This window comes from Triturus cristatus, chromosome 1_2 (genome assembly GCF_964204655.1).
Source record: "Triturus cristatus chromosome 1_2, aTriCri1.1, whole genome shotgun sequence".
NCBI lineage: Eukaryota > Metazoa > Chordata > Amphibia > Caudata > Salamandridae > Triturus > Triturus cristatus.
This window is the reverse complement of record NC_140580.1, coordinates 89,353,631-89,378,418: the sequence shown is the minus strand read 5'-3', so window position 1 is coordinate 89,378,418 and position 24,788 is coordinate 89,353,631. Positions and strand designations below refer to the sequence as shown.

Below are 24,788 nucleotides of genomic sequence, written 5' to 3'. Positions count from 1 at the left end.
GTTCTCTCCAGGAACACGATGAACCGAAAATAATACATTTTAAAAATGTCACAGTGCAAGCAAGACCATAGAGCTAATTGAAATTTTTACATTCAATACAACAATGACGGTCACAGATGAGGTCGCTCAGTACACAGGCATAGGGAGAAAACATATTTGTTTTAAGCAATGCTCCTCACACGCATTTTAAAATCGTGTAAAATCATGACTAGGCCAAGCTCATGTCAACCGATAGGCTACATTATCATATATGCCAAAAGACCAAATTCAGGCAGGAGACTTGCGATTTGCTAAGCCTCAAATGGCTTTAGTTTATGTGTCTCCTGCCTAAAACCTCCTGCCTAAAATCTCCTCCTCTTCAATGTGGGTCAATGGAGAAAATCAATTACCTGGATTTTTTCCTCCGAAATCCCCCCCTTACAACGTTCAAAATGTTGGCATGTATGCATCATATTAAACACAGAAAAAAATGCACTCGTCTCCCTAATGTTAATCAAAGCACAAAATTATCTACTGTAGAATCTGTTCCCACATTGCCGAATACCACAGCAGTTGTCTTTGATTCCACCTCATGCCTCCTTAATCAACGATCCTATGCTTTCTGTGCCTTTATCTAACTCTTACAGGTTCTTGTTAACACCTACTTTCTCTATTTGTCACCGTTTTCTCATCCCCCGTTTCTAACCTTCTCTTATGCTAGATCAAAGTCTGATAATGAAAACTAAGTCCCAGGGCCCAAAAATAAGTGCCAGTGAATCCCACCTGCAACCACCTACTCAAATTAAGCACAGCTGCAGAGGTGACAGATCACCTGTAGAACAAACAAGAAAAGTTTACCAGTCTCAAGTGGGGCCATCAAGATTACTAAAAAGCGGGCAGGATTGGTCTATCAAATAATCGTGGGGGTGATTTATTAACCGTTATTATGAGAAGGATACGATATTGATACATTTGAAGGTGGGACAAAGGTTTTTGTGTCACTGGGTTTTTAACATGCACAGCTTACTTAGGAGTGAGCGCTAAAAAACAATATCAATGAAACTTGTAGAAATCGCAAAGGATGGGATGTTTCAAAGTGACTTATAAGTGGAGGTGGGTCATTCTCTCTAGTAGTTGCACCTCTGCTCCAAGAAGGGTCGATTTCGCTTTTACTTTTCCATGTGCTAGTTCCTAGTTCGCATAACAGAGCATCCCGATACCCACTCTATCTCTTCCCTCCTATTACCGTGGGACATGTTCCCGGTCTCGCTACGGCAGTATCCACAACGGTAGCCATCCTCTCCCCCGAAGTATTCCAGGATACTGGGGCCCGAGCCCCCTTGGCCGGCCATGACAGACGGGCGGTGTCTCTCAGCTGTAGCTTCAACACCCAATGGGAGCTAACGCTCTCTGCGCATGTGCGACAAACCCGGCTAAAATTCGTTTGCGGGCATTCACTGATAACACTAAACTCATCTAGAAAAGTCAGCCTTCCCTTCTAGCGATTTACCTCATCTGGCTGGCGCACGGCAAAATTCACGTTCCCGACAATATTAGTATTAACATCGTGGCATCATCCATCCTGGGTTAGAATTTTCAATGCAATATATAAATAAGATTCGTATTGTTTATCTTACGCAACACATAGGCAGCCTTTCTTCTCGTTATTTTCCAAAGTGTGGGTTCCGATTGCTGCGCCTCGTTAAACGCAAACACCATTCTGACATGGCCGCCAGTCTTCCACGAGAAGAGGCTATTGCTTCGTCCGGTTTTCACGAACGAGCGAAAATATATTTATAGACATAGAAAACAGACTGTGTATACTATGCCAGTTCTCAGGTGATCACATTCTTGGAAAAATAGTCTACGTCCACCTAGAAATGTAGCTGTAGATGAAGGCCTGCACATAGTTTTAAGCCAGGCAATAACCTAGAACTCTCGATTTTATATTTTTTTAGGTCTAGGTTGAGCCAAAACCTTTTTTTAATGATGTAATTAAGACCTTTTGATTTTACTAAAAGCATTTGTATGATATATTTACTTTTACTTTCTCCCAGTCCTCTTAATTTATTGGTCTATTGTTGTGTAATTCAATCTTTTTTCACCATTTCAGCATGCAGCATGGGACAATGCAGGGCTTCCCCAGGCCCACGCAGGTGGCCCTCCTAAGAGGGCGGCCCCACCTTAGTGCCACAGGATAGCACACGACGAGTTGGCCTCCCAGTGTTTGGGACCCTCGAGGGTCCCCCATGCCCACGTCACTTCCGGGCAGGAGGGGTTTGGGGGAGAGGTACATATACCTCTCCCGCCCACTGGTCACCCTCTTTCCCCGCTGACCTGACGCCGTTTGCTTTGTCCTGGTATGGCATCGGGTTTTCTTGAGCCGGTGAGTGCCTTGCTGGGTGATGCTCGCGGGGATCTGGGCCCTCGACTGCGCTAAAGTGATGGAGGGTTTGTGGCCAGAGCTGCGGCCCTTTGGCGCGCGGGAAAGCCGGTTTGATCCTTGGTCTGGGATAACAAATATAAATATGTCATTTTCTCTCTGGGACCGGGAAAGAGCGAATATTTGAGGTCGACGTCGTGGAATACTGAGGTAGTCCTGGCGAATAAATTGATTTATTGAAGGTAGATCTCTGTGACTGTTTACGCGTACGGATCAATTGCTTCACCGCCCTGAGTTGGAGAGGCTTGTCACACGTGGGGTTCTCCATAGCTTGTCGAGGTAGATTTATACAGATTGCTGGCAGCCGTCCCAGACAAATTAGGGGCTGATTAACATGTAAACGGACTAATACAAATCAATGCACACGTGCGGTTGAAGTTGCAGCTTTCTGGGGCAGTATTAATATTCGTTGATGACAGTTTTGGTGGAGTTTGTGTTCGCGCATGCTTATGTACTCGTAATTGTGTGACCACCCCCCCCCCCCCCCCCGAGAAATTGGGGAGTAAGCCCAGGATGTCAAGCGTCTCAACTTTTTGAGTGTTAACGGAGGGTGGGTGACTTCTAGTGTCTTTGGATCCCGTTTTATTGAACGGACATGGCTTCTGTAGAGGGTGAGGGAGGTTTACAGGGCGAATGACTAACCTTCAAGTATGTGGGAATCTTTTTTAAACTAAGGTAAATGCAAGATGGATGACTCTTCAAAAGAGAGTGAGTGTAGAGCTATGCATTCAGTCCTCACTAGTATGGGGACTTAACATGAGCATTCCAAGGGCGCATGAGCGTGAAGGATCCCCAGCGGCGGTGGTTTATAGGGGATGGTCCTGTTTCCGAATGTTTACACCAGGGCATGGAGGAGGGGCTCGGGTAGTCCGGCTGCGACACAAGGAGGAGATACTGGATGGCGGCTTGCTCCTCCTCCCCCTTCTGTTTCAGGTGCTTTAGGGGAGTCTGCTTGCCCGTGGGATCCTGTTGTGGCAGTGAGCATCACGGGGCTCCATCCCCAGTTCATGGAGGCCCCCCCTTATCAGTTGGACGGGGCCGGTGGCTGCGTTGGGGGGAGTGCAAGGGGCTAGGCTCCCCGTGTGTGGTCACCCCGTAAGGCGTGTGTCGCGGTGCTGCCCTGCGTTAACCTGTGCTTCGGCGCTGGGTTGGCTCTTAGGGTGGCCTATGGGTTCCCCGATTGGCACGCTGTGCCTGACTGGTCGGGCGAGTCGCGTGTGTCGGATTGCTCTTGGTGAGCGGCGGGGCGTGGTTAGCAATTACCTTTCTTCAACATACTCCTTTTGAGTGTGGCCGTCCGCAGCACAGCAGGTTGTGTGTCTGTGGTTGGTGCCGACGGTTCCTCACGCCCGGGGACACGCCAGTCCGGGCGTAGTACTTGGGGCGGCTTGGGCGCTTGTTTGTCGTGGGGGCTATAGGCGGGGATTTTTCGGGTTGGCACGGGCTTCGTGCACGAATTCAACCTAGTGTCCGCTGCCCATTTTCTTTCTGATGTTTAGTTTCCCGCGGCTGGGTTGGTCAGATAGTTACTGAATTGCTTATTGGCTGTGGAGTCTGCACGTGGGTTTGCGACTTGTGTTTTCGGTGGTTGATTTGCACTCCTCCGATGCATTGACATGTCATGGCTTTGCTGCTTGTCTTATAGGTTGGGTGGACATTGCTAGTGAATTCGACCGAGCTGAAAGCTTTCGGTGTGCACGTGTGTGAGCCGCCCACCTTGGAGGCAATCTTCATTAAGGGGTAATGTGAAAACAGCAGCCATCTGGGAGTAGGTGTCCACCGCCATTGCACACTACCTCTTGGGCCCGGGTGGGACAATCACACAGGGTGAGGGGTCCGTTTTGGTTGTGTCCGTCAATGTCTCTTGGCCAGGAACGATGTGTGATTTCTTGGTTATTGCCTGCTTGGGGCAAGGCAGGCTGACCTATTGTGTGAGTTCTTTGTGTGGCCATAGGGTGCTGCCGTGCAGCCTGTCGGGTCACAGGCCGGGCTCTTGGTCGCGGCGAATAGAAGTTGCTTTGTCTAAGGGGCAGGCTGTGCTCCCAGTGCCAGGGAATGTAGTTTGATTGTTTTCCGACTACTTATTTGCAATCAAAGATGTCTCGTGATTCATAGGCCGGGGAAGTAACCTGTTTGGCGGCATCTTGGCAACCTCTGTGGAAATCAAGAAGAACCCAACACAGATGTAAGCGGTTATTTTTTAAACACAGCCCTCCTTTTCACTGTCAACGTTATTATATTTGTTCACAAGGTGATTGAGTGCATACCTTTCACCTAATTTGTTTATTTTTTTTATTATGTCTGCAATATATTTCCGAGCATCCTTGTACCGTGTCAAAGCGTTGCTCTTTAAAACGAAACTTTTCTGTCTTACACCGGTCGTAGGGTTGTATGTATATGCTTGAAACCCCTACACCACGGCAAATGGGGCCGGCCAACGACTAGAATGAGGTTGTTCTATGTCCTAAAAGCCAGTTCGTGGCTTTTTGTGGCCTACCAGTCCAAACCGGACTAGATTTACCTTATGCAACTAACGACCATTGATAAAGCCAGTGGTCCTGACTTGATGTACGTGTAATGTTAGGTGTTTAATTGGAGGCAATGGCAGAAGCAGCAAAGTGTCGGGCGGCACACTAGGCTACGCACAGAATTTTAGCATACATGTTTTTAGCAGTTTATCATGATGAGCGTTACTGCATTGCCTGCGATTACATGCAACCTGAGATCGGAAGCGAAAACAAATTTACAGCGTTTTCAGTTAGGAATTTATTACGCCTATTTGGAGTGCGAGTAGGGGGTGTGGTTGCCAGCGTTTTTGTGCATGCTCATGGGCCTCCCAGTTTCTTGTTATGGACGGCGGACTGCTGTTTTGTGTGGTTGCGATGGGCGGGGCGGCCCGTTTACACCGCCGTAGCTCCACCCGCTGGACATTCTGAGTAATTAGCAGGTTTGCCCGTTGGTCGCATCTCACCTGGGCGACTGGAAGTCATCGCTCTCTCTGGTTTTACGGAGGGTTGGGGGAACCCCCAACTCACAGGGGGAGGTTGTGCCAATGTGGCAGAGAGGAGGGCAATTTGTTTGGAGTTGCTTGGCGTGATAGGCGTTTGAGGCCAATTTGGTGATTCGATGCAAACTGTTGCCCTGATTGCGGAAGTTTTGGCCATGGGCAGGGTAAGGGCCATTCTGGCGAAATGGGTCCCCCGTGGGCAAAGGGCTACATCACAGCCGGGCACGGTAGGAGCGGTTGGTACGGTGATTTTGACCAACACTGCCGCGCCCCCTCTTGCCTCTCGGGGATACTGGTGGGAGGCCTGAAGCTCGCATCACACATTGCCCCTGCTGCTGATAGTAACAACACAACTACTCACTTCGGCCTATTTCAGCCTCCCATAGCTATAAGAATGGCATTGGAGACAGGGATCAGGAATTTAACATAATATCAATGAGTAACTGTTGTCGTGGTCATCTATAATTTAGCTGGGCTGCGCCACCTCGTGGAGGCCGTTACAAGCTCCGGGCGATGTGTGAGGAGATATTAGTTAATTTGCAGAAATGTTTCTGTTGGTTCCACTCAACATCTATATAGACCAAAACAGGACCTCTAAGTGAGAATTGGTGGGTGTCACAGATATTCTTGCAGTAATGTTAGTGAGCTGCTGCGGTGTTCCTATTTGGACAACACATGTCACTATCCCTCTTTTTGATGCTTAACGGCATTTTATCTCTTGCATATTGCCGACTGGTATTCCCCAACTCCTCACTGCAGAGACAGCCATGGGGTCGGTTCTTGGTTCATTGCCTGGCCAGTTATTGTTCCTTTTCTTAAAGACACCAATCTGCACAGACCTTTGGCCTGTATTAGCCACACACCTTTGTGCCAGCTTCGGGTGTGGGTGCTAAGCTTTGGTCTATCATCCTTTGTCAAGTTGAACACTGACAGACTAGTAGTGACTGGTGGGAAATGACATTCACCAATACCACTTGGGGTTACATCACTGACTTTTGTTGAATGTAAGGGATCCCTTTCGCAATAATTGTGAGCTTCCTGGGGGAGGATTTGGTGTCATTTATGTCTGCTTCTAGCATTGATGGGCCTTTGCACATGTCGCTTTGCCTCCGATTGAGATAATCACTCAGGGACAGGGCCCATTGCGGTAGTCAGCATGGGAATGAGGCAGGCCTAGAAAAAACACTCTCCTATTGGGCCTGCAAATTACAGCACTATCTCTAGCCTTGCTGGAGGGGTAAGGCAAGGGAAAGATTATGTCCATGGAGGCAATGACAGAAGAGGGTGAAAATGCCCAAAGGGTGGGCATTCAGGACACATGCTATTTGTTCCACCTACCCGGTAGAGGTAACCACACATCTTCAGCAATGTTAAACATTACTGGTCAAGAGTGGCGCTTAGTGGTTTGCAACAAGACCCCTGCAGCAGTGACGACCGCTATGCGGCAAGGAGATGAAGGGAGGAAAGGACTGGCAGGTCCCGCCGGGTGCCGGCCACATGGCCACTTGCAGGTCGTGTATATGTGATTCATAAGGGCTTAGGAGGGGTCATGGCAAGGTAAAACCTGGACCGATTCACCTGCTGGGGGTGGTCCCTACCTCTTTTCTCAGGAGCACTCCCTGTCGGGTCTTACGATCATCCCAGTTAGCATGTAGAACAGGGTCAAACAGGCAGGGGACTGACTTGGGGAGGCACAATAGACATTTCCCCTAGGGTACCGTACCGGACCATGCAGCGACATTGCTTCATCACAGTTGCATCAACAATCCAGGGGAGTGGTCAACCTGTGGCCAGTTCACGGGATCGTCCCTCAGCATAACCAGGGTGTGCACCGGTACAGCTACGCATCATCAGTCATAACCCTTAGCAGGATGGGGGATTGGAGTCTGTTCAGCCTGTCCCCCTGTTCTCACCACCCCCTTGCCGGCTGCCTGGTATACACTAACATAGGTCTGGGCGAGCTTCCCTAGCACCTAGGACCTTCATGCGATACAGGGCATGTGTGGCTAAGTTCTGTGCAGTAGCGGGCGCATGGGAGGAAGGGAGTTCTTCTCTGGAGAGCAACTAACATTGGTTTGGCATAGGGCCACTCATGCCAGGGTTGGGTCAGAAGGAGGGTGGCGCAGAAGCAATAGATTGCTGTCAGACGGGGAGGAACCTGCAGGCATTTGGGAGACAACAACCGCTGGTTATTGGGCTACATTGCTAGTTTTAACAGGCAGCCTGGCGGATTGCGCTAGTTTGTCTTGCTTATGAAGCAGACCACAGGGGTCAGGTGCGGTGCCAGGGCATTACTGGGCCATGCAAGGGCAGATAGGTACAGTGCCAGGAACCGCAGGATCCCTGAAGCTAGCTATGGGCAATCACCAGCGGAGCGCATCTGGCAGGAGGGGGTCGTTGGGAATCCCTAGGTTTTAAAAGGTACAGCCGTCCGCAGCCACCCCGGGGAGTGGCCGGAAGACAGGTTAAGGTAGCATGTGCAATGCAAACTTGGAGTATTCCTAAGGCACACTGTAAGGCACAAGAGGTTTGATTGGGTGCTGTGTTAATGTGCAACTATGTGCCAGCTGGAGTAGTTGTTTACACTGGTGTGCAGTTTTCAATAAAGGGTGTTAGCATCCTAGCATTCCTTTACTCTGCCAGGATCAAAGGACTGTCCGTGCAGGCTGGGATTGACGCGACGGGAGAAATTCTAAATAGGGAGGCATGGGTTTCCACCACTGACTTATTTGGTTGAGGGGCCCAGGCATGCACTAGAACTGCTTGCTGGAGAAGCTGCGGCACTCCACTGAGATAAGTTGGGGGTCCCAAGCATGCGCTGGTACAGCTGGCTGTAGAAGCAGCGGCACAGACTGGGGGGGTGTTTCCCCTCCAAAAGTTAGGTCGGACACCGGGGAGGCATGATTCTACTTTCCGGGATAGGAGGGCACTGCGGCCAGGAATGAAATACTCTGGGTGTAAGTTAGGCAACCTATGGTAGGCATGGGTGTTACGATGGGCAGAGATAACCCCACTTGGAGTGTGGCGAGGGGCTCGGTCTGTCAGGAAGCCGAGAGCACAAGCGATGGAATCGCGCGCCTGCATTGCCTACAACTCCCAGCCTGCCCACAGTTCGGGGGAGGAGTCACGCCTACAAAACCGAAGAGACGCCCCATGGACGCTGTGCGTAATTCTAAGAAGCACGTCCCCCGTCGAGCCAGTGGGAGAAGCATCCTCGCCATGGCGTTATACCGGTGAGGACGAAAAGAATGCGTGGAGCCTGCAACCGATAGAAGCCGCGGAGAAGAAGCGAGCGAGTCGGAGACAGGTCCGCGGGTTCTCAGTCGACGGAAGACGTCTTTCGGAGGAGGCTCCCAGAGTACAGATAAGTGCAACATTCTCTCGGACAGGAGAGAACCGAGTCGGACCCTAAGGAACCGTTTCCCGGGCCCAAGAGCAAGCAGCAGGATTCTCAGTTGCTTAAGGTTACCGTGCCAGTGAGCGGGTAACAGGATTCATAGTAGTGATTAGTTTTCTTGTTTCCATAGCGCTGGGGTGAGTGTTAGAGGTGTATATAATTCGTACTTTTCAGCCCAAAAACTATATACCCCTCGATTCCCATTTTCCTGCAGTAAAAGGAATATTTCGAAAAGAAGGTGGGGTGGCGAGACTTTGTACTTAAGTGAGGTACGACTCACTACGAGACTTTCGAACTGTAGTAAAATACTCTTTGGTCAGAACTGGGAGCAGTTCATCTGTATGATTTTGTCATGTTGAGTCTCTAACGGTACGGATAGAGGGGGCCGTCTTTCCAGACGTGAGAAGGTGGTGTTAGTTAGTAAACGTTTAAGCTCTTGCCTCTGCTAGGACCTCATGTTGTGGACTGCTTGTTAACGCTCAGGTTCAAACTATAGCCTCAGAAAATATCTATGCTTCCATGACTAGAGAAAATGAGTGATGTTAATCTAATGTTGGCATAGGCGGAAAGACGGTGTCTTTCCAGAGGGTTAGCCCACAGAAAGGGTCTGAGGTTAGCGAGAAGGAATGAGAGTAGCATTACAGAGATATAGGTATTGCTTTGTGTATTTTTTCGTTACAGGTTCTACTCCCCGCTGTTCCCTTCCTTCCCTTCCCTCACTTGATCGCTCTATACCTCCGTGCCTTTAGTGCAGGAGTTGGGGATATCAAGAGGTGGATACCATATGGCATCGCTCGAATCCTGAGGAGTACTGGACCGTGGACGGATCGTGACAGAATTACGCACCCACGTATTAATACTCCTCCCGGTTCGGGGGGTGGATATAGGGCCACAGTATGGAGGACGTTTTGCAGGCACTAGCAGCAGTTCAGCAGGAACTGTCAGCCTCCAGAGTAGAAACCGCCGCATTAAGAGATCAAGTAGACAGGTTGTCTAGAAACCCCTTCAATGTAAGCACAGGATCTAATCCTATACATGTGACTGTGCCCTCACCCATACCATTAGCCAACCCTGAACGCTATACAGGAGACCCCCAGAAAATTCAGGTATTTCTAACGCAGATCTTGATGCATTTTTCCTGTAGACCATCCTCTTTTCCAAACAACCACTCAAGAGTGGCGTTTGCCATCTCTTATTTGGCGGGAGATGCAGCCAATTGGGCAGTGCCATTGGTCAGGAACAACGATCCGATATTGTCCGATTGGGACGAGTTTAGGGTCGCTCTGGAAGGAGTTTTCGACAGACGCACGACGACATTCAGTGCAGACAGGGAGTTGTTAGAACTAAGACAGGGACGGAATGAATTGGTGACTTACTTGACCTCATTCAATCGGCTGGTGGCAGAAGCCGATTGGCCGGAAGAAAAAAGGATGTCACTCTTCTACCAGGGGCTTTGTAATGAGTTAAAAGACGTCATAGCCCGCATAGACCCTCAACCCCGTACATGTGCCGCTCTGGTCAGCTTGGCTCTAAGGTTAGATGGGCGCATATCAGATAGAGGAGGGTATAGGTTTAGGGGAGAAAAAGGCAAGAAAGAGACGGCAGGTACCGACCTGGCACCAGAACCCATGGAGGTAGGTGCCATTCGTGCCTCGTTGTCTCGTACTGAAAGAGAGAGCAGGAGAACTCAGGGGCTCTGTATGTATTGCGGGAAGAAAGGACATTATGTTCGAGAATGCCCGGCTAGGCCCAAGAAACCAGGGGTAAACAATCGCTATAGAAAAAATATAGCAGTAGTCACCAGTCCTGAAGGGGGCTCCGCTTCCGCGGAAGCTCCAGAGACGTCGTAGGGCAAACTCTGGAGAATCCCTTCTGTGGCTACCACGCAACAGGGACAAACCGAAAGACACATAGAGTTGGTTATGTGGTTGGACAACGGCCGTAGCCTTTATCAGGTGAAAGCCATGTTGGACTCAGGAGCGACGGGAAATTTCATACATTCCGGGTTGGTGGAACAGTTGGGTATTACAAAGGTGGCTAGGGAGATTCCAGAGGAAGTATTGGCGGTAGACGGAAAGCCGCTTACTTCAGGTTTACTCATTGAACAAACAGAGGACCTAATCCTAACAACCAGAACGGAAGAAGGGAGACACGTAGAAACCGTAGCCTTAAACATTATTGAGGCCCCTCAGTATGAGGTGATCCTGGGTATGCCATGGTTCTGTCTTCATAACCCAACTATAGACTGGAAAAAGAAGACAGTGTTCTTCAGGTCAGAAATCTGTAACGAACATTGCATTCAGGGGAAGGACTCCGTTGCTGCTGCTTTAGCCTGCCCTTTTGTCGCCGCTACTGCAGCAGAAAAAGAAGTGAGTCTACCCAGGGAATACGCTACTTACGCTGATGTTTTCAGCAAATCTCAGGCCGAATCACTTCCACCCCATAGATCTTATGATTGCCAGATCGATCTGGTGGAGGGAGCCAGCATGCCCACCTGTCGGGTGTATGCTCTCTCGGAACCTGAGACGAAACACCTCAGAGAATACCTGGATCACTTCCTAGATATAGGGTTTATTCGTCCTTCCCGGTCCCCGGCGGCGTCACCGTTATTTTTCATAAATAAGGCGAATGGGGAATTGAGAGCCTGCTGTGATTATCGCATGTTGAACAAGAACACCGTTCGCAACAGATACCCGTTGCCACTCATCCCCGTCTTGTTGGATCAAGTGCGTGAGGCCAAGATATATACCCGACTGGATCTCAGGGGGGCTTATCACTTGGTGCGCATTCGCAAAGGGGATGAGTGGAAGACGGCGTTTAAAACCCGGTATGGGCTTTTTGAGTATCTGGTAATGCCGTTCGGGTTGTGTAACGCCCCGGCGGCATTCCAGTACTTCTTAAATGACGTCTTGCGAGAGTACATAGACAGAACAGTTATAGTGTACATAGACGATATCTTGGTTTACTCAGAGGCCAAGAGCTGTCATCAGGAACACGTGAAACAAGTGTTACAGGTTTTGAGGAAACATAGGCTGTTTTGCAAGCTGAGTAAATGCGAGTTTGGGGTGTCGGAAGTCGAGTTCTTGGGAGTTATACTCCGTCCTGAGGGTATGTGTATGGCAGAACGGAAAATCCAAGCGGTGCAGGAGTGGCCAGTGCCAGGTAATGTGAGGGAAGTCCAGTGTTTCCTGGGCTTCGCTAATTACTATAGGCGCTTCATTCATGGGTTTTCCAGTATTGCCATACCGATTACACGGCTTCTCAGAAAAGGAGTGCCGTTTGTTTGGACCCCCGAAGCAGAACAGGCTTTCGGGTATCTCAAGGGAGCATTTACTACGGCTCCGGTGTTGCGTCACCCTCAGCTCGATACCCCATTCATAGTGGAAGCCGATGCCTCCAAAGAGGCCATTGGGGCCATTCTCTCCCAGAGAGACAAAGACACTGGGCAGCTGCACCCGGTAGCCTACCTATCCAGGAAATTGCTCCCCGCGGAAAAGAACTATAATATCGCCGAAAAGGAGTTGTTGTCCATTAAGAAGGCTTTTCAGGAGTGGCGTCCCTATTTGTGGGGTGCCAGATTTCCGGTCACCGTATATTCCGATCATCGGAATTTACAATACTTAAAGGCTGCTAGACACCTGTCTCCCCGTCAGATGAGGTGGATGCTCTTTTTTGAGGAGTACAACTTTGTTATCACCTTCAGACCGGGGGTGGATAACCGGAAAGCGGATTCGCTATCTAGGGTGTGGACCGCAGAAGGGGCAGTGGAGGCACCCGAAGAGGCTATCATACCTCCGGCCAAGGTCCTATGCACCATCAAGGCAGAGAATTATCTTGATGACATCCGAAAATACAAGAGCCCCGAGGCCTGGGGCCGATGGGCTGAACAAAGACCGGATCGACTGATCCGGCAGGGTCTGCCTTTTCAACAGAATGGTCTGTTTGTACCCTCACTGTCTCTTCGGAAAAAGGCCTTTGAGTGGTGCCATAAATCGCTGTTAGCAGGACATCAGGGCATTCAGAAGACCATCCTTTTGATGAAAAGATCGTTTTGGTGGGATTCGATGGTCTCAGACGTCACGGAATGGGTATCCCGATGTGAGGACTGCGCCCGAGGGAAATCGAACAACGCCTCAGCTAGGGGACTACTCTGTCCCATGCCCACGCCGCGTTCACCGTGGCAGAACATTAGCGTGGATTTTATAACAGGACTCCCGGTGGATCAAGGGTGCTCAGCCATCCTTGTGGTGGTAGATAGCCTGACCAAGATGGGGCATTTCATCCCATGCAAAAACTTACCCACGGCTAGCCAAACAGCCCAGTTATTGTTGCAACACGTGGTGCGGATTCATGGCGTCCCCCGAGTCATAGTGTCCGACAGGGGCCCTCAGTTCATCGCCAGTTTCTGGAAAGGGTGGTGCCATTCCCTGCGCATAGACTCAGCAGTTTCCACAAGCTTCCACCCTCAGACAGACGGGCAAACGGAACGACTTAATCAAACATTAAAGAAATATCTGAGATGCTATGCTACAGAGGCACAGGACTCTTGGGTTTCTTTGCTGTGGATGGCCGAACTGTCCTATAACAACACAACGCACAGTTCCATAGGCACATCTCCCTTTTCAGCCAATTACGGCTTCAACGCCAACGTCCTACCCATAATCGTGCCCAGAGGGGCGTGTAATCAACCATCGGTTCACGACCGAATGAGGTTGTTGCGCGAAGGACACGTGCTAGTACGGAAGCTTTTGGGTAAAGCGAAACTGACGTACAAAAAATGGGCAGACAGACATCGAGTGGCAGGACCTCAGTATCAGGAAGGAGACATGGTATGGTTGTCCACTAAAAATATCCGTTTCAAACTGAGGAGTGTTTTCCACCCCAGATATATCGGTCCATATCAAGTGATAAAAAGGATTAACCCGGTGGCTTACAAATTGCGCCTTCCAGGCTCTCTTCGGATACACCCAGTATTCCACTGCAATCTCCTGAAGCCGGCAAAAGGGGGGGTAAAGAAAGCTCCTCCGGACATCTCTGCAGACGGACAGGAGTACGAGGTACGGCGCATATTGGATGCCAAATTCCGAGGTGGTAGTCTTTGGTTCCTGGTCTCATGGGCCGGTTACACTGCAGAAGAGGATTCGTGGGTGCCGTGTCGTGACGTCCATGCCCCGGCCAGGATTAGGTCCTTCTATCAACGGCACCCGGACAAGCCCGGTTCTAGGAGGCGCTGGGCAGGGGGACCTACTGTCAGGAAGCCGAGAGCACAAGCGATGGAATCGCGCGCCTGCATTGCCTACAACTCCCAGCCTGCCCACAGTTCGGGGGAGGAGTCACGCCTACAAAACCGAAGAGACGCCCCATGGACGCTGTGCGTAATTCTAAGAAGCACGTCCGTCGTCGAGCCAGTGGGAGAAGCATCCTCGCCATGGCGTTATACCGGTGAGGACGAAAAGAATGCGTGGAGCCTGCAACCGATAGAAGCCGCGGAGAAGAAGCGAGCGAGTCGGAGACAGGTCCGCGGGTTCTCAGTCGACGGAAGACGTCTTTCGGAGGAGGCTCCCAGAGTACAGATAAGTGCAACATTCTCTCGGACAGGAGAGAACCGAGTCGGACCCTAAGGAACCGTTTCCCGGGCCCAAGAGCAAGCAGCAGGATTCTCAGTTGCTTAAGGTTACCGTGCCAGTGAGCGGGTAACAGGATTCATAGTAGTGATTAGTTTTCTTGTTTCCATAGCGCTGGGGTGAGTGTTAGAGGTGTATATAATTCGTACTTTTCAGCCCAAAAACTATATACCCCTCGATTCCCATTTTCCTGCAGTAAAAGGAATATTTCGAAAAGAAGGTGGGGTGGCGAGACTTTGTACTTAAGTGAGGTACGACTCACTACGAGACTTTCGAACTGTAGTAAAATACTCTTTGGTCAGAACTGGGAGCAGTTCATCTGTATGATTTTGTCATGTTGAGTCTCTAACGGTACGGATAGAGGGGGCCCTCTTTCCAGACGTGAGAAGGTGGTGTTAGTTAGTAAACGTTTAAGCTCTTGCCTCTGCTAGGACCTCATGTTGTGGACTGCTTGTTAACGCTCAGGTTCAAACTATAGCCTCAGAAAATATCTATGCTTCCATGACTAGAGAAAATGAGTGATGTTAATCTAATGTTGGCATAGGCGGAAAGACGGTGTCTTTCCAGAGGGTTAGCCCACAGAAAGGGTCTGAGGTTAGCGAGAAGGAATGAGAGTAGCATTACAGAGATATAGGTATTGCTTTGTGTATTTTTTCGTTACAGGTTCTACTCCCCGCTGTTCCCTTCCTTCCCTTCCCTCACTTGATCGCTCTATACCTCCGTGCCTTTAGTGCAGGAGTTGGGGATATCAAGAGGTGGATACCATATGGCATCGCTCGAATCCTGAGGAGTACTGGACCGTGGACGGATCGTGACACGGTCAGAGGTTGCCGGGGATTCCTCATGCAGCAGAGTTTACAGTGCCAGGCGCAGTTTCGAGGAATAGGGGGTTTGGTCCATCAGGCATTGGCATGCTGCATGCTAAGTCCACTGAGAGTTTGAATGAGGAGGGGGCGCACCTCCCAGAGTGGGCATAGACTTATTTGGCTGGACTTGGGAGAGGCCCTGGAATCAGCAAGAAGGAGGTGAAGAGGCCTATCTTGGTGGGGGGCCCTGGCTGTGACGGTGGCCACACCCAGAGCTGTGGCGGAGTTACAGGGCGATCCAGAGGCAGTAAGGTACAGAAGGGTACCCTCTGCACGAACACAGTAAGGGTGCTAAAGCCAAATATCCCCAGGGAGGTCCTCGCGTTGGACCCTGGAGGAGCGACGGCGCCCCGTTAGTCCTACGGGCGGTTGTGGACCTGAGCAACCGGGGGTTGCCTCAACGCTCCGCCCCTCTTAGGAAGGGGGCGTGAGTAAGGGAGTGGACTGGTGGTCCACCGGTGGGAGCGGCTATCCCCTCCCCCAAATCTAACAAACACCGGTTGCCTAGGGCCACGGTGAATTGTGGCTCATCAGGTGGGCAGGCGGCGAGGGGCTGCCTTCCCTGGGATCGCCCGTAAGATAACCCACCATGTTGGCATATTTGTTATGCAAATAAACCTGCAGCAATTTTCTCCACTAAGAATGTGTCTTGTCTGATTATTTCTCTACGATATTGCTGTGGGAGGGATGGGGAGTGTTGCCGATATTGGCACTATGCAGGGCTGCCCCGGGCCCCCGCAGGGGGCCCTCCTAAGAGGGCAGCCCCACCTTAGTGCCACAGGATGGCACACGACGAGTTAGCCTCCCAGTGTTTGGGACCCTCGAGGGTCCCCCATGTCCACGTCACTTCCGGGCAGGAGGGGTTTGGGGGAGAGGTACATATACCTCTCCCGCCCACTGGTCACCCTCTTTCCCCGCTGCCCTGACGCCGTTTCCCTCCCTAGTGCTTACCCGGCATTCAGGCAGGTGGTGGGGGGTGAGTTTGTCTAACTTATTATTTTGTGTTGCAGGCGGAGTTACAGGGCGATCCAGAGGCTGTAAGGTACAGAAGGGTACCCTCTGCACGAGCACAGAAAGGGTGCTAAAGCCAATTATCCCCAGGAAGGTCCTCGCGTTGGACCCTGGAGGAGCGACGGCGCCCCGTTAGTCCTACGGGCGGTTGTGGACCTGAGCAACCGGGGGTTGCCTCAACGCTCCGCCCCTCTTAGGGGGGGGTGTGAGTAAGGGAGTGGACTGGTGGTCCACCGGTGGGAGGGGCTATCCCCTCCCCCAAATCTAACAAACACCGGTTGCCTAGGGCCACGGTGAATTGTGGCTCATCAGGCGGGCAGGCGGCGAGGGGCTGCCTTCCCTGGGATCGCCCGTAAGATAACCCACCATGTTGGCATATTTGCCGATATTGGCACTATAGGTCAGCTCTTGTTGGCCCCTGAAGCCCTTAAGGGTCCAGTGCCATTGCACCTGCAACACTAATGATAGCTACACCCTTGAGCGAGGATAAACTAGAATAGGGTTACAGCACTCTGTAGCCTCTCAGCCTTTCCCGCTTCTTATATGATTTCACTTAATCTATTTCACAAAAGAGCAGGGAGCTGCCGGTCAAGCAGAGAGACAGTTTACTTGAGCATTAAAAGACCAGTGATGGGGCCACTGAATAAGTCCTCTTCTCTCACTAAGTCGCCAGCATTGTGAAAGACTGTACTTCAAATATCTGTCTACACACATAACCGCCACTGTTTCCTCAACTTTCAAATATTAGCCTAAATACCAAAATATGACTAAGGCAACATGGTGGACCTTACAGAACCCAGGCAGCACGAAAAAAACCAATGCCAAAGGTGTCAGTCATGAGTATCAGAAAACAACTGCAGACAATGTCTAAATGTGTACACCACTGTGCCCCCTCTAAAGTTTCATTTTGTTTTACTTATGATGTTTCAATACACTGAATTCTTGATAATGCTAAAAATGCAGTTTTGTCAGGCCATAGAAAATAGCACTCCTAAGTATCTAATTTGGCTTCGTATGTGATGTTAGTACTGCTTTAAATTAAACAAACATGGCGTATACATTTAAATGGAAAGCTGAATGTAGATTGGGAGCACTATGTATTTGAAAGACAGGTATAGTGCTTAAATCTGTTTATCAGTAACCCTCTGCCTCACTGACTAATTGGGTGCCAGGTCTCTAGTATGCAGTTTCAGGTTGGCAGCCAGGGCCTGCGCCTGGTCACACTAGCTGTGGCAGGAGATGGCTCACACTAAAAGGTTTTCCCTCTTTCTACATGGATACCCGTCCGCATCTCCTCCTTCCGTTTGTTTCAGTTTAGGAGTAGATCTGGGCGGTAAATTCCGTTCCGCTTGCGGAATTTGCAGAATTTGGGTAATTTTGCGTTCCGCGGAGAACGTGAAATTGCCCAAAATTCTGCATTCCGCGGCTTTGCGGAATTGTTTGCTTGTTCGCGTTCTCAAAATGCGTGTTTGCGAGATATTTCCCCCCGAGCATGCAAACAGCATTCACGAATAGGAAAAAAGCATCGCGAACAAGCAATTCCGCGTGTTAGCGGAATTTCTGCGTGCTCGTGGAGATTTTTTACCGTTTCGCGGAGCTTTGCGTAGCGCGACTACGCAAATTCCGCCCACCCCTATTTAGGAGCTCTCGGACACCCTTCAGTCGGTTGGCAGAGCCATAATGACTGCTGGGGTGAGACATCTGGACTTTGCCGTTTCAGACTGGCAGCTAGGTGCTGAGCCAGCAGTGCTACATTTTTAAAACAATAAGTGCCAGCGCTGCCAATCACAGTGCCAACACAGCTACTAACCATCACACTCCTACAAGTGTGACATTTCAGACAATTCCAGCCCCCTCCTCCCCACCCCCAGCTATAAAATGGCTTGGCCGGCAGGTATTACTAATTGTTAATATATATTGCATTAATGGTCGTGCTCATCTCTAAATTAGAGGGAACAAATGGCCATAAGTGCTGGTATTGACAATTAAGTGCCGGTGCCGAGTTCCGGAAACCACCGGCTCAAATTAAGCCCTGGGCAGCTTACTCACACCTTAGTCTGTGACATTAGATTGCACACACTAAAAGTTATTTCCTCATTGCATGTCCACGCCCAGCCCCTCTTCTTCCTTTCTTTTGATTTCAATTGACGAGTTTTCTGTCACTAAACCCACAGTCTCCTCTCTGCAGCTTCCAGGAAAGTGCTCTAGACAGCTACAGTGGGTCGATGGTATTGACTATTGCCACAATTTTGAGATAGGAGCCTAATAGCGTACTACTGAAGCGCTGCAGGAGGTATCAGCTAATATAAAAAGAGAGGTGGGACCTCGGGTAGGTGGCAGACACAAAGTAATTACAACAGGCAATTGACTACGGAGAAAGTGGTTGGAAGAGCATGGTGTGACCAACCTGATGTCACTGAGAATTCTGGAGTCAGAAAGATCCTAGAGCTAAAGCAATGCTGAGTGTGGGCCTTAAAGTGGCAAGTTACCTTTTCACAGGACACGTGTCCGGGTATGTTCTTTGCAGGATATGAAATAGTATTTACACTTAACATCAAGGGAGTAACCATAAAAAATATCCAACTCTTTAAATCATATTGCTCTTTATGAGTGAGAGAAGCATGTGATCCAAACCTTTTCTATGAAGGCACGCTTGATGTGTTCCCCTTTTCGTCCTCCTTACTTTCTTGCATTATCGCTTCTCTTTTTTACATTTCTATCCTTTCTTTCTATTGTTTCATTCCTTCCAGGCGTCTTTTTACCCTGCTTTCTTTTTTCCTCTTTGCATTTTCCTTTCTTGCACACTCATTCCATTTGCCTCCCATTTATTTGATCACTTCTTTTGGAAAACTGCCTTTCTGAGTGGCCACCCCGTATTTTGTGCCTGTTGCCGGGCCCTATGTTTTTGCCGGCTTTAGAAACTGTGCACGCTTTAACCCTGTTAACCAGTGCTAAAGTGCCTCGGCTCCCACATTTAACATAGTCGTATTGGCATGTTCCTAAATGTTTTTTTAGCTTACATAAAGTATACGGGACAACATGTACAGGGGTTTGCAAGTTAAATGTCACTAGTGGCATGCAGCTCCTATTGAGCCATCCATTGCAGTGATAGTGCAGGGTATCCTGACGGTAACCGGGTCCGGTGGATTTGGGGACTAATGAGTCTACTGTAGGGGTCTGTTTTCGACGTCATGGTCACAGGTTTAAATCCCGGCGGGTAGACTCAGTCTTTTATCCTTCTAAGGTCAATTAAATGAGTACCACTGAGGTGGGTAACAATAAACATCTGTTATTCAGCGCCAAGATGCACTTGAGCGAATGTGCGCTTTACAAAAATACACGTTATGTTATGTTCTGTTAGCAGTGTAAAAAATGCAATTCAATTTGTCAAAATAAACCCTTGTGACAGATTTATACGTCCCCTTTAAGTATTAATAAGTTTCCCCTATGTAGGCCTTTGTGCCCACAAGTTAGGGGCCATAGTTTCTAGTAGGACATGCAGAAAGTTTAAGACATGTACAAATGTAAAGTTAAAATGTCCTTACAGTTACTAACACTCAGAAGCAATTTTTCACTATGGCAGGCCTAACAGTCTATGTAGAAACCAAGGTACACAGTAAAATGCTAGTACTATATGTCAAGAATGTGATTAGCTAGAAAGGTAATTAAAAAACAATTTTAATTGTTATTAAAAATACAAGTCAATGGTGGTAGTAGGGTTTTTAATAAATATTAAGACTGTCTTCGACTTAGTTCTGAGGCACAAGCTATGGCTCGTGCTCAATGATACGGGGATTCCTCCACCTATCCTCAGCTTGCTGGTTCGATTGCATGAGGGGAATTATGCACAGATCAGATGGGGGCGACAGAGACAACTCACAGAGAATATCCCAGTTAGTAGGAGAGTGTGCCAAGGTTGTGTCTTGGCTCCCACCCTTTTTTCATTATACATGAATGGGGTGGTCAGCTTTCTGCAACAAGAACCTGCAGACGCACCAACCTTGGGGGAAAACAAGGTATCAACCCTACTGTTTGCAGCAATACCCTGCTTATGTCTAAGACCCCGGCGGGACTTCAGCTTCTGCTCAATAGATTCCAATCATTCTGTGACACTAGGGGTTTGATTATTAACACTACCAAAACTAAATTCATGAACTGTAATTCGCATAAGTCCTTTAAAGGCAGTGTAGTGTTAGATGGGTCCCCCCAGGAAAGAGTCAGTACCTTTGACTACCTAGTTGCCCGCCTTTCAGATAGAATGTCTTGGCATCCCCACATAACCAAGATGTTACTGAGCCACAAGCGTGTTACGGGTGCACCAGGGAAGGAACATCGCTCCTTGCATAGTAGACCGGTTGCTGTCGCTTTACAGGTCTATGATCTGAAGGCGGTTAGCGCAGTGCTGTATGGTGCAGAGCTGTGGGGCTTTAACAAGACATCCGAGCTTAGTACCTCAGAAAACAAATTTCTAAGGAACCTCGTGATGCTTCTCCAAAGTACCCCGCTTAAACACTTAATGCTCGATATGAGTAGACGCACTATTAGCGACTGAGCGAGGCTCTGCCCACTGCTTAATTGGGCACACATTATGAGGACACCGGAGCTACTGCCCTTCGCGGAAGCTCTGGCAGAGGTCATCCGCCATGACACGTGTAATAAGGTAGGGTGGATTAGAAATGTCAGGAAATTGGTGTCAGATATCGGGCTCCAGGGTCTTTGGGACAAGCCAGACCCCACCCTGCTTCAAAAAGAGGTCCTGAGGCAATATTATTGGAAATGGGTGGAGCAACGCAAGTCTATCAAGCCTAATCAGTGGAAACTCATTGAGGAATTCCTGCTCCACAAATAGGTTAGATCGTTGTAACCCTACCTAGACATAATCCAGATGCCCCAGGACAGACCGTTATATATTCAATTCAGGTTTGGTATCCTTCCTGTGAGTGAGGTTACAGCTAAGTGGCACCCTAACTCTCCAAGTCCAAGCAAGTGTCCTGGTTGCAATGCCCCGGTAGAGTCCATAGCCCATGTGCTGTTTGAATGCCCTGCTTACGCGCAGACCAGGGACAAGTGCCTCAAACCGGTTTGCCGACAAGTGGGAACATGGAACCACTGGGATGCACTTCGCATACTGAAGTTGGACACCAGGCCCCACTTTGCCTGCTCTATGTCTACGTTTTTAAGCCACATGTGGGGTATTAGAAGGAAGGTACTTACGAGAGCACCTCAGCAAAGATCAGGTTGACCCCCAGTCTGAGTTGCTTTTCAGGTCCTAGTGACTAAACTCAGGCTACCCTCACTTGCACTAAATGTTTCACAAGCACTTTATTATAGATTGATTGCATAACTCTATTGCTAGGGGAGGACCCTTAGGTCAAACCTGTGACATCCTTTGTTAGATGCTTTTTATTATTGTTTTAATTAGTTATTATATTTTATGCTAGCTTTTAACCAACAAATCCTATTTTTAAATGTATGAAAGATTTTATGATGTATAACTCAATTGGCTGTTGCCGAAAAGATATGGTATCCATTTGCCGGCTGATCATGGACTTGTCTTCAATTTTAATTGTTGCGGGCAGTTGAATTGAGGACCCTATGTAATTTTTTTTTCATACTGGTCTAACATGTTTTAGTTATGTAGGTAACTTGCCGCCAAATATCAATCTTGTGATACAACTTTTCACATGTCTGCTGCTTGATGCCCTGTGCAACTTCTTTCTTTCTTACATATTTAACTGTGTTTTATTACGTATGTCTTTTGTAGCTTTTATGACTTGAATAGTTTAAATAAAGCTTAAATGGTGATGATAAATAAATATTAAGGGAAGGTAGCTTTTCAGAAAGTTACCTTTTCCCTGAAGACTAAATTTCCATTTGCTCTCCCACTTCTGCCAGCCAGTAATTAGCATTTGAATGGGTGTGAAAAAGTGCCAAGTGCCCCCCAGAAGAATCCAAAAGGCTGACCTAAATGGGCAGAGATGACTCCTCTGAAGCAGGAAGACTATGCAGGGTGGGTCTGTGAGCATCATATTTCACATAACAGTGTTAAATCCTGCTTGAATGTCAAAACCTGCTTGACAAGTCTGCTGGGTTTTGCATATAACAATGAGGCTGCACAAGGAAGGAAGGGAACCAAGAATCCAAAACAATTCTTGTGTATCCATTGTCTGATCTCTGAGGGACCTGCATTGTCCTACCAGTCATCTGCCTCTGGGTTTTTACATATAATCTTGGTCATCATTGAAAAGAAGATAAACAGAATGCAAAAACAATTATTGTGTATCCATTGTCTGGTTGCTGAAGGATCTGCTTTGTCCTACCAGACATCTTCCTGTGGGTTTTTACTTATAACCCTTGGGGCACCCTTGAAAAGAAGGGAAACTGGATGCCAAACATTTTTTGTGTATCGATTGTCTGATTGCTGGAAACCATGCTTTGTTCTACCAGACTTCTGTCTCTGGGTTTATTGTGGGTACAGTGAATGCCCCAAACAGGATTTTAGTGTTAGATGTGGGAGGACACCACGAGTACCATAGTACACTTCCAGCACTCTTCCAGCCCTCAGACCACGTGTTGAGCATGGGCGAAGACTTCTGCCATCTTGAAAATGCCCAAAGTGGGTAGAGTAAGCCCCAGGAACATTTACCTGTTGGTTAGGGCATGGCCATGAGTCATTCCCACCCACTACAAGCTCATGGCAGGCATAAATGTGGCATCTCCGGGCACTCACTTCAGAACACTCCTGGACCTGTGGAAGGTCAGAAGAAGGCTGAGCCTGCTGTCTGAGACCTGAGAAGAAGCTAGAAGACTGTAATTGCTCTCCCTTTTGTAGCCAGGACAAAGAAACAGACACCAAGAGTCATGAGGCAAACCTATTAAAGCTACAGGGACACAAGAAGCTATAAGAGACCTTTTCCTGCAACAGCCTATCAGACCAGTGGTACAGGACTTGGAAAGTACCCTACTGTTGACCTCTGACTGCCACCGTTTGAGCATCTAAGTGCCCCTCCTGAGGTCATGGGGATCTTTAGAAGTGACGGATTGGGACTTAAAGGACTAAAGTCACAATCCAAAATCTTTGACCAGGACGAACCTAGTTGGTGTATCCGACCCACGCTTCACTGCGGTCAGCTCTTAGTCCCAGTCTACCATGACCATCGACTATCATTGGCACTTTATGCTTTTTGGCGCTATTCCTACTTAAAACTTTAAAAAATCTTATTTCTGGTTCTCTTATAGTTTCTTTTGTCATTTTGGTGTCATTTTGTTCAATACATTTTATTTTATTTTCCTAATTTGGAATTTATATTGTGTTTAGACTTTAGAACTGTTTTGGCACTGCATAAATACTTTACATAGTGCACTAACTTAAGCCTGTCTGCTCTGTGGTATAGCTACCAGGCTTTCAGCTAAGGTTAACTTAGTGACCTTGAGGGTTCAGCTGACAAGGCTTGTGATTGTTCCTTGAGGTGAGTAGTCACCCACCCCAAATAACAATCCAGTTTCTTACAACTTCTTTTTCTCTACCCATGTTTTGTTCCATTGCCACTTCTTTTTCACTCCTTGAAACTGTGGTGCCGCATCTTCTTTCTTGCAGTGTTATTCATTAGCTTTTGCTTCTGTCTTGTGACCTGCAAGTCACAAGTTAAACCTAAAAGTGGCCATCGGTAACCATTTAATTTGTCTAATGGCCCCCCTATAAAACTTGTATAGTGAGTGTTTGCTCAACAGCATTTCTCTCCAGTGCATGTGCACTGTAGTGGTCTAAAAAGGGCTTAGTACTGGTAATGCTGGTGGGAGGAGGTTTGACCTGTGATGTGCATCAGAAGAGACCTAGTTTCGCTTCTGAGGAAAGGATGACGGTAAGGAGTTGCATCATAGGGGCAGGGCTTGTGGTGTCATAGAGAGGGTCAGATCATACTTTGGTGGCCAACTAGCGCGTGGTGTACCTCATAGCGAGCTTTGACAATGGTAGTGGGCATAGCGAATGTGAATACAAGGCAGATCCTGATTTCCAGTTGAAAGGCCATGCATGCGCTATGACATAGGAATGACGGCCTATCTCACAGTAGAAAAATATCAGAGTATAGCACGCAATTTGGTTAAGTGGCACATTCCAAACTGCAAGTGGGATGCCCATTCACCCCTATTTTGCTCAAATATGCCATGAAGAAGATCTTATCCCTCATTCATGAGATGGTGGTTGCATTAATTGCAGTAGAATATATGCAACACTACAGGAGTAGAGTTGACATGAAGAAGTGGTGGCATAAACAGAAGCACAGTTCAAGGTTGAATTTATCACTGGAAGGAACTTGATATCATAGTATGAGATTAAAGCAGGAGTGAGGGTACGCTGTAACTTTATGATATGTTAGTGTGCGATTTGATTTGCTGCATATAGTGTGCAGTTACCAAAAGGGCTACGGCTGCATGAATTACTCCCAGGTGGAGACGGTGG

At 48.5% G+C, this 24,788-nt stretch overlaps 1 protein-coding gene across 8 annotated transcripts in view; it reads right to left on the bottom strand.

Moving 5' to 3' along the window:
• The window catches only part of ATE1 (arginyltransferase 1), a 409,370-nt gene that overhangs the window by 370,658 nt on the left and 13,924 nt on the right, over positions 1–24,788 (bottom strand). For 2 of the 8 annotated variants that reach the window (XM_085602685.1, XM_085602727.1), the window contains exon 1: positions 1,617–1,733. The exons of 3 other annotated variants lie outside the window; for them this stretch is intronic. In XM_085602685.1, coding sequence (XP_085458811.1) covers positions 1,617–1,698 — 82 coding nt within the window. In that variant the 5' untranslated portion in view covers positions 1,699–1,733. Of the gene's footprint in view, positions 1–1,225; positions 1,395–1,616; positions 1,734–24,788 lie in introns of those variants that run through there. 3 more of the 8 variants (XM_085602693.1, XM_085602667.1, XM_085602701.1) reach the window with 3 other exon arrangements.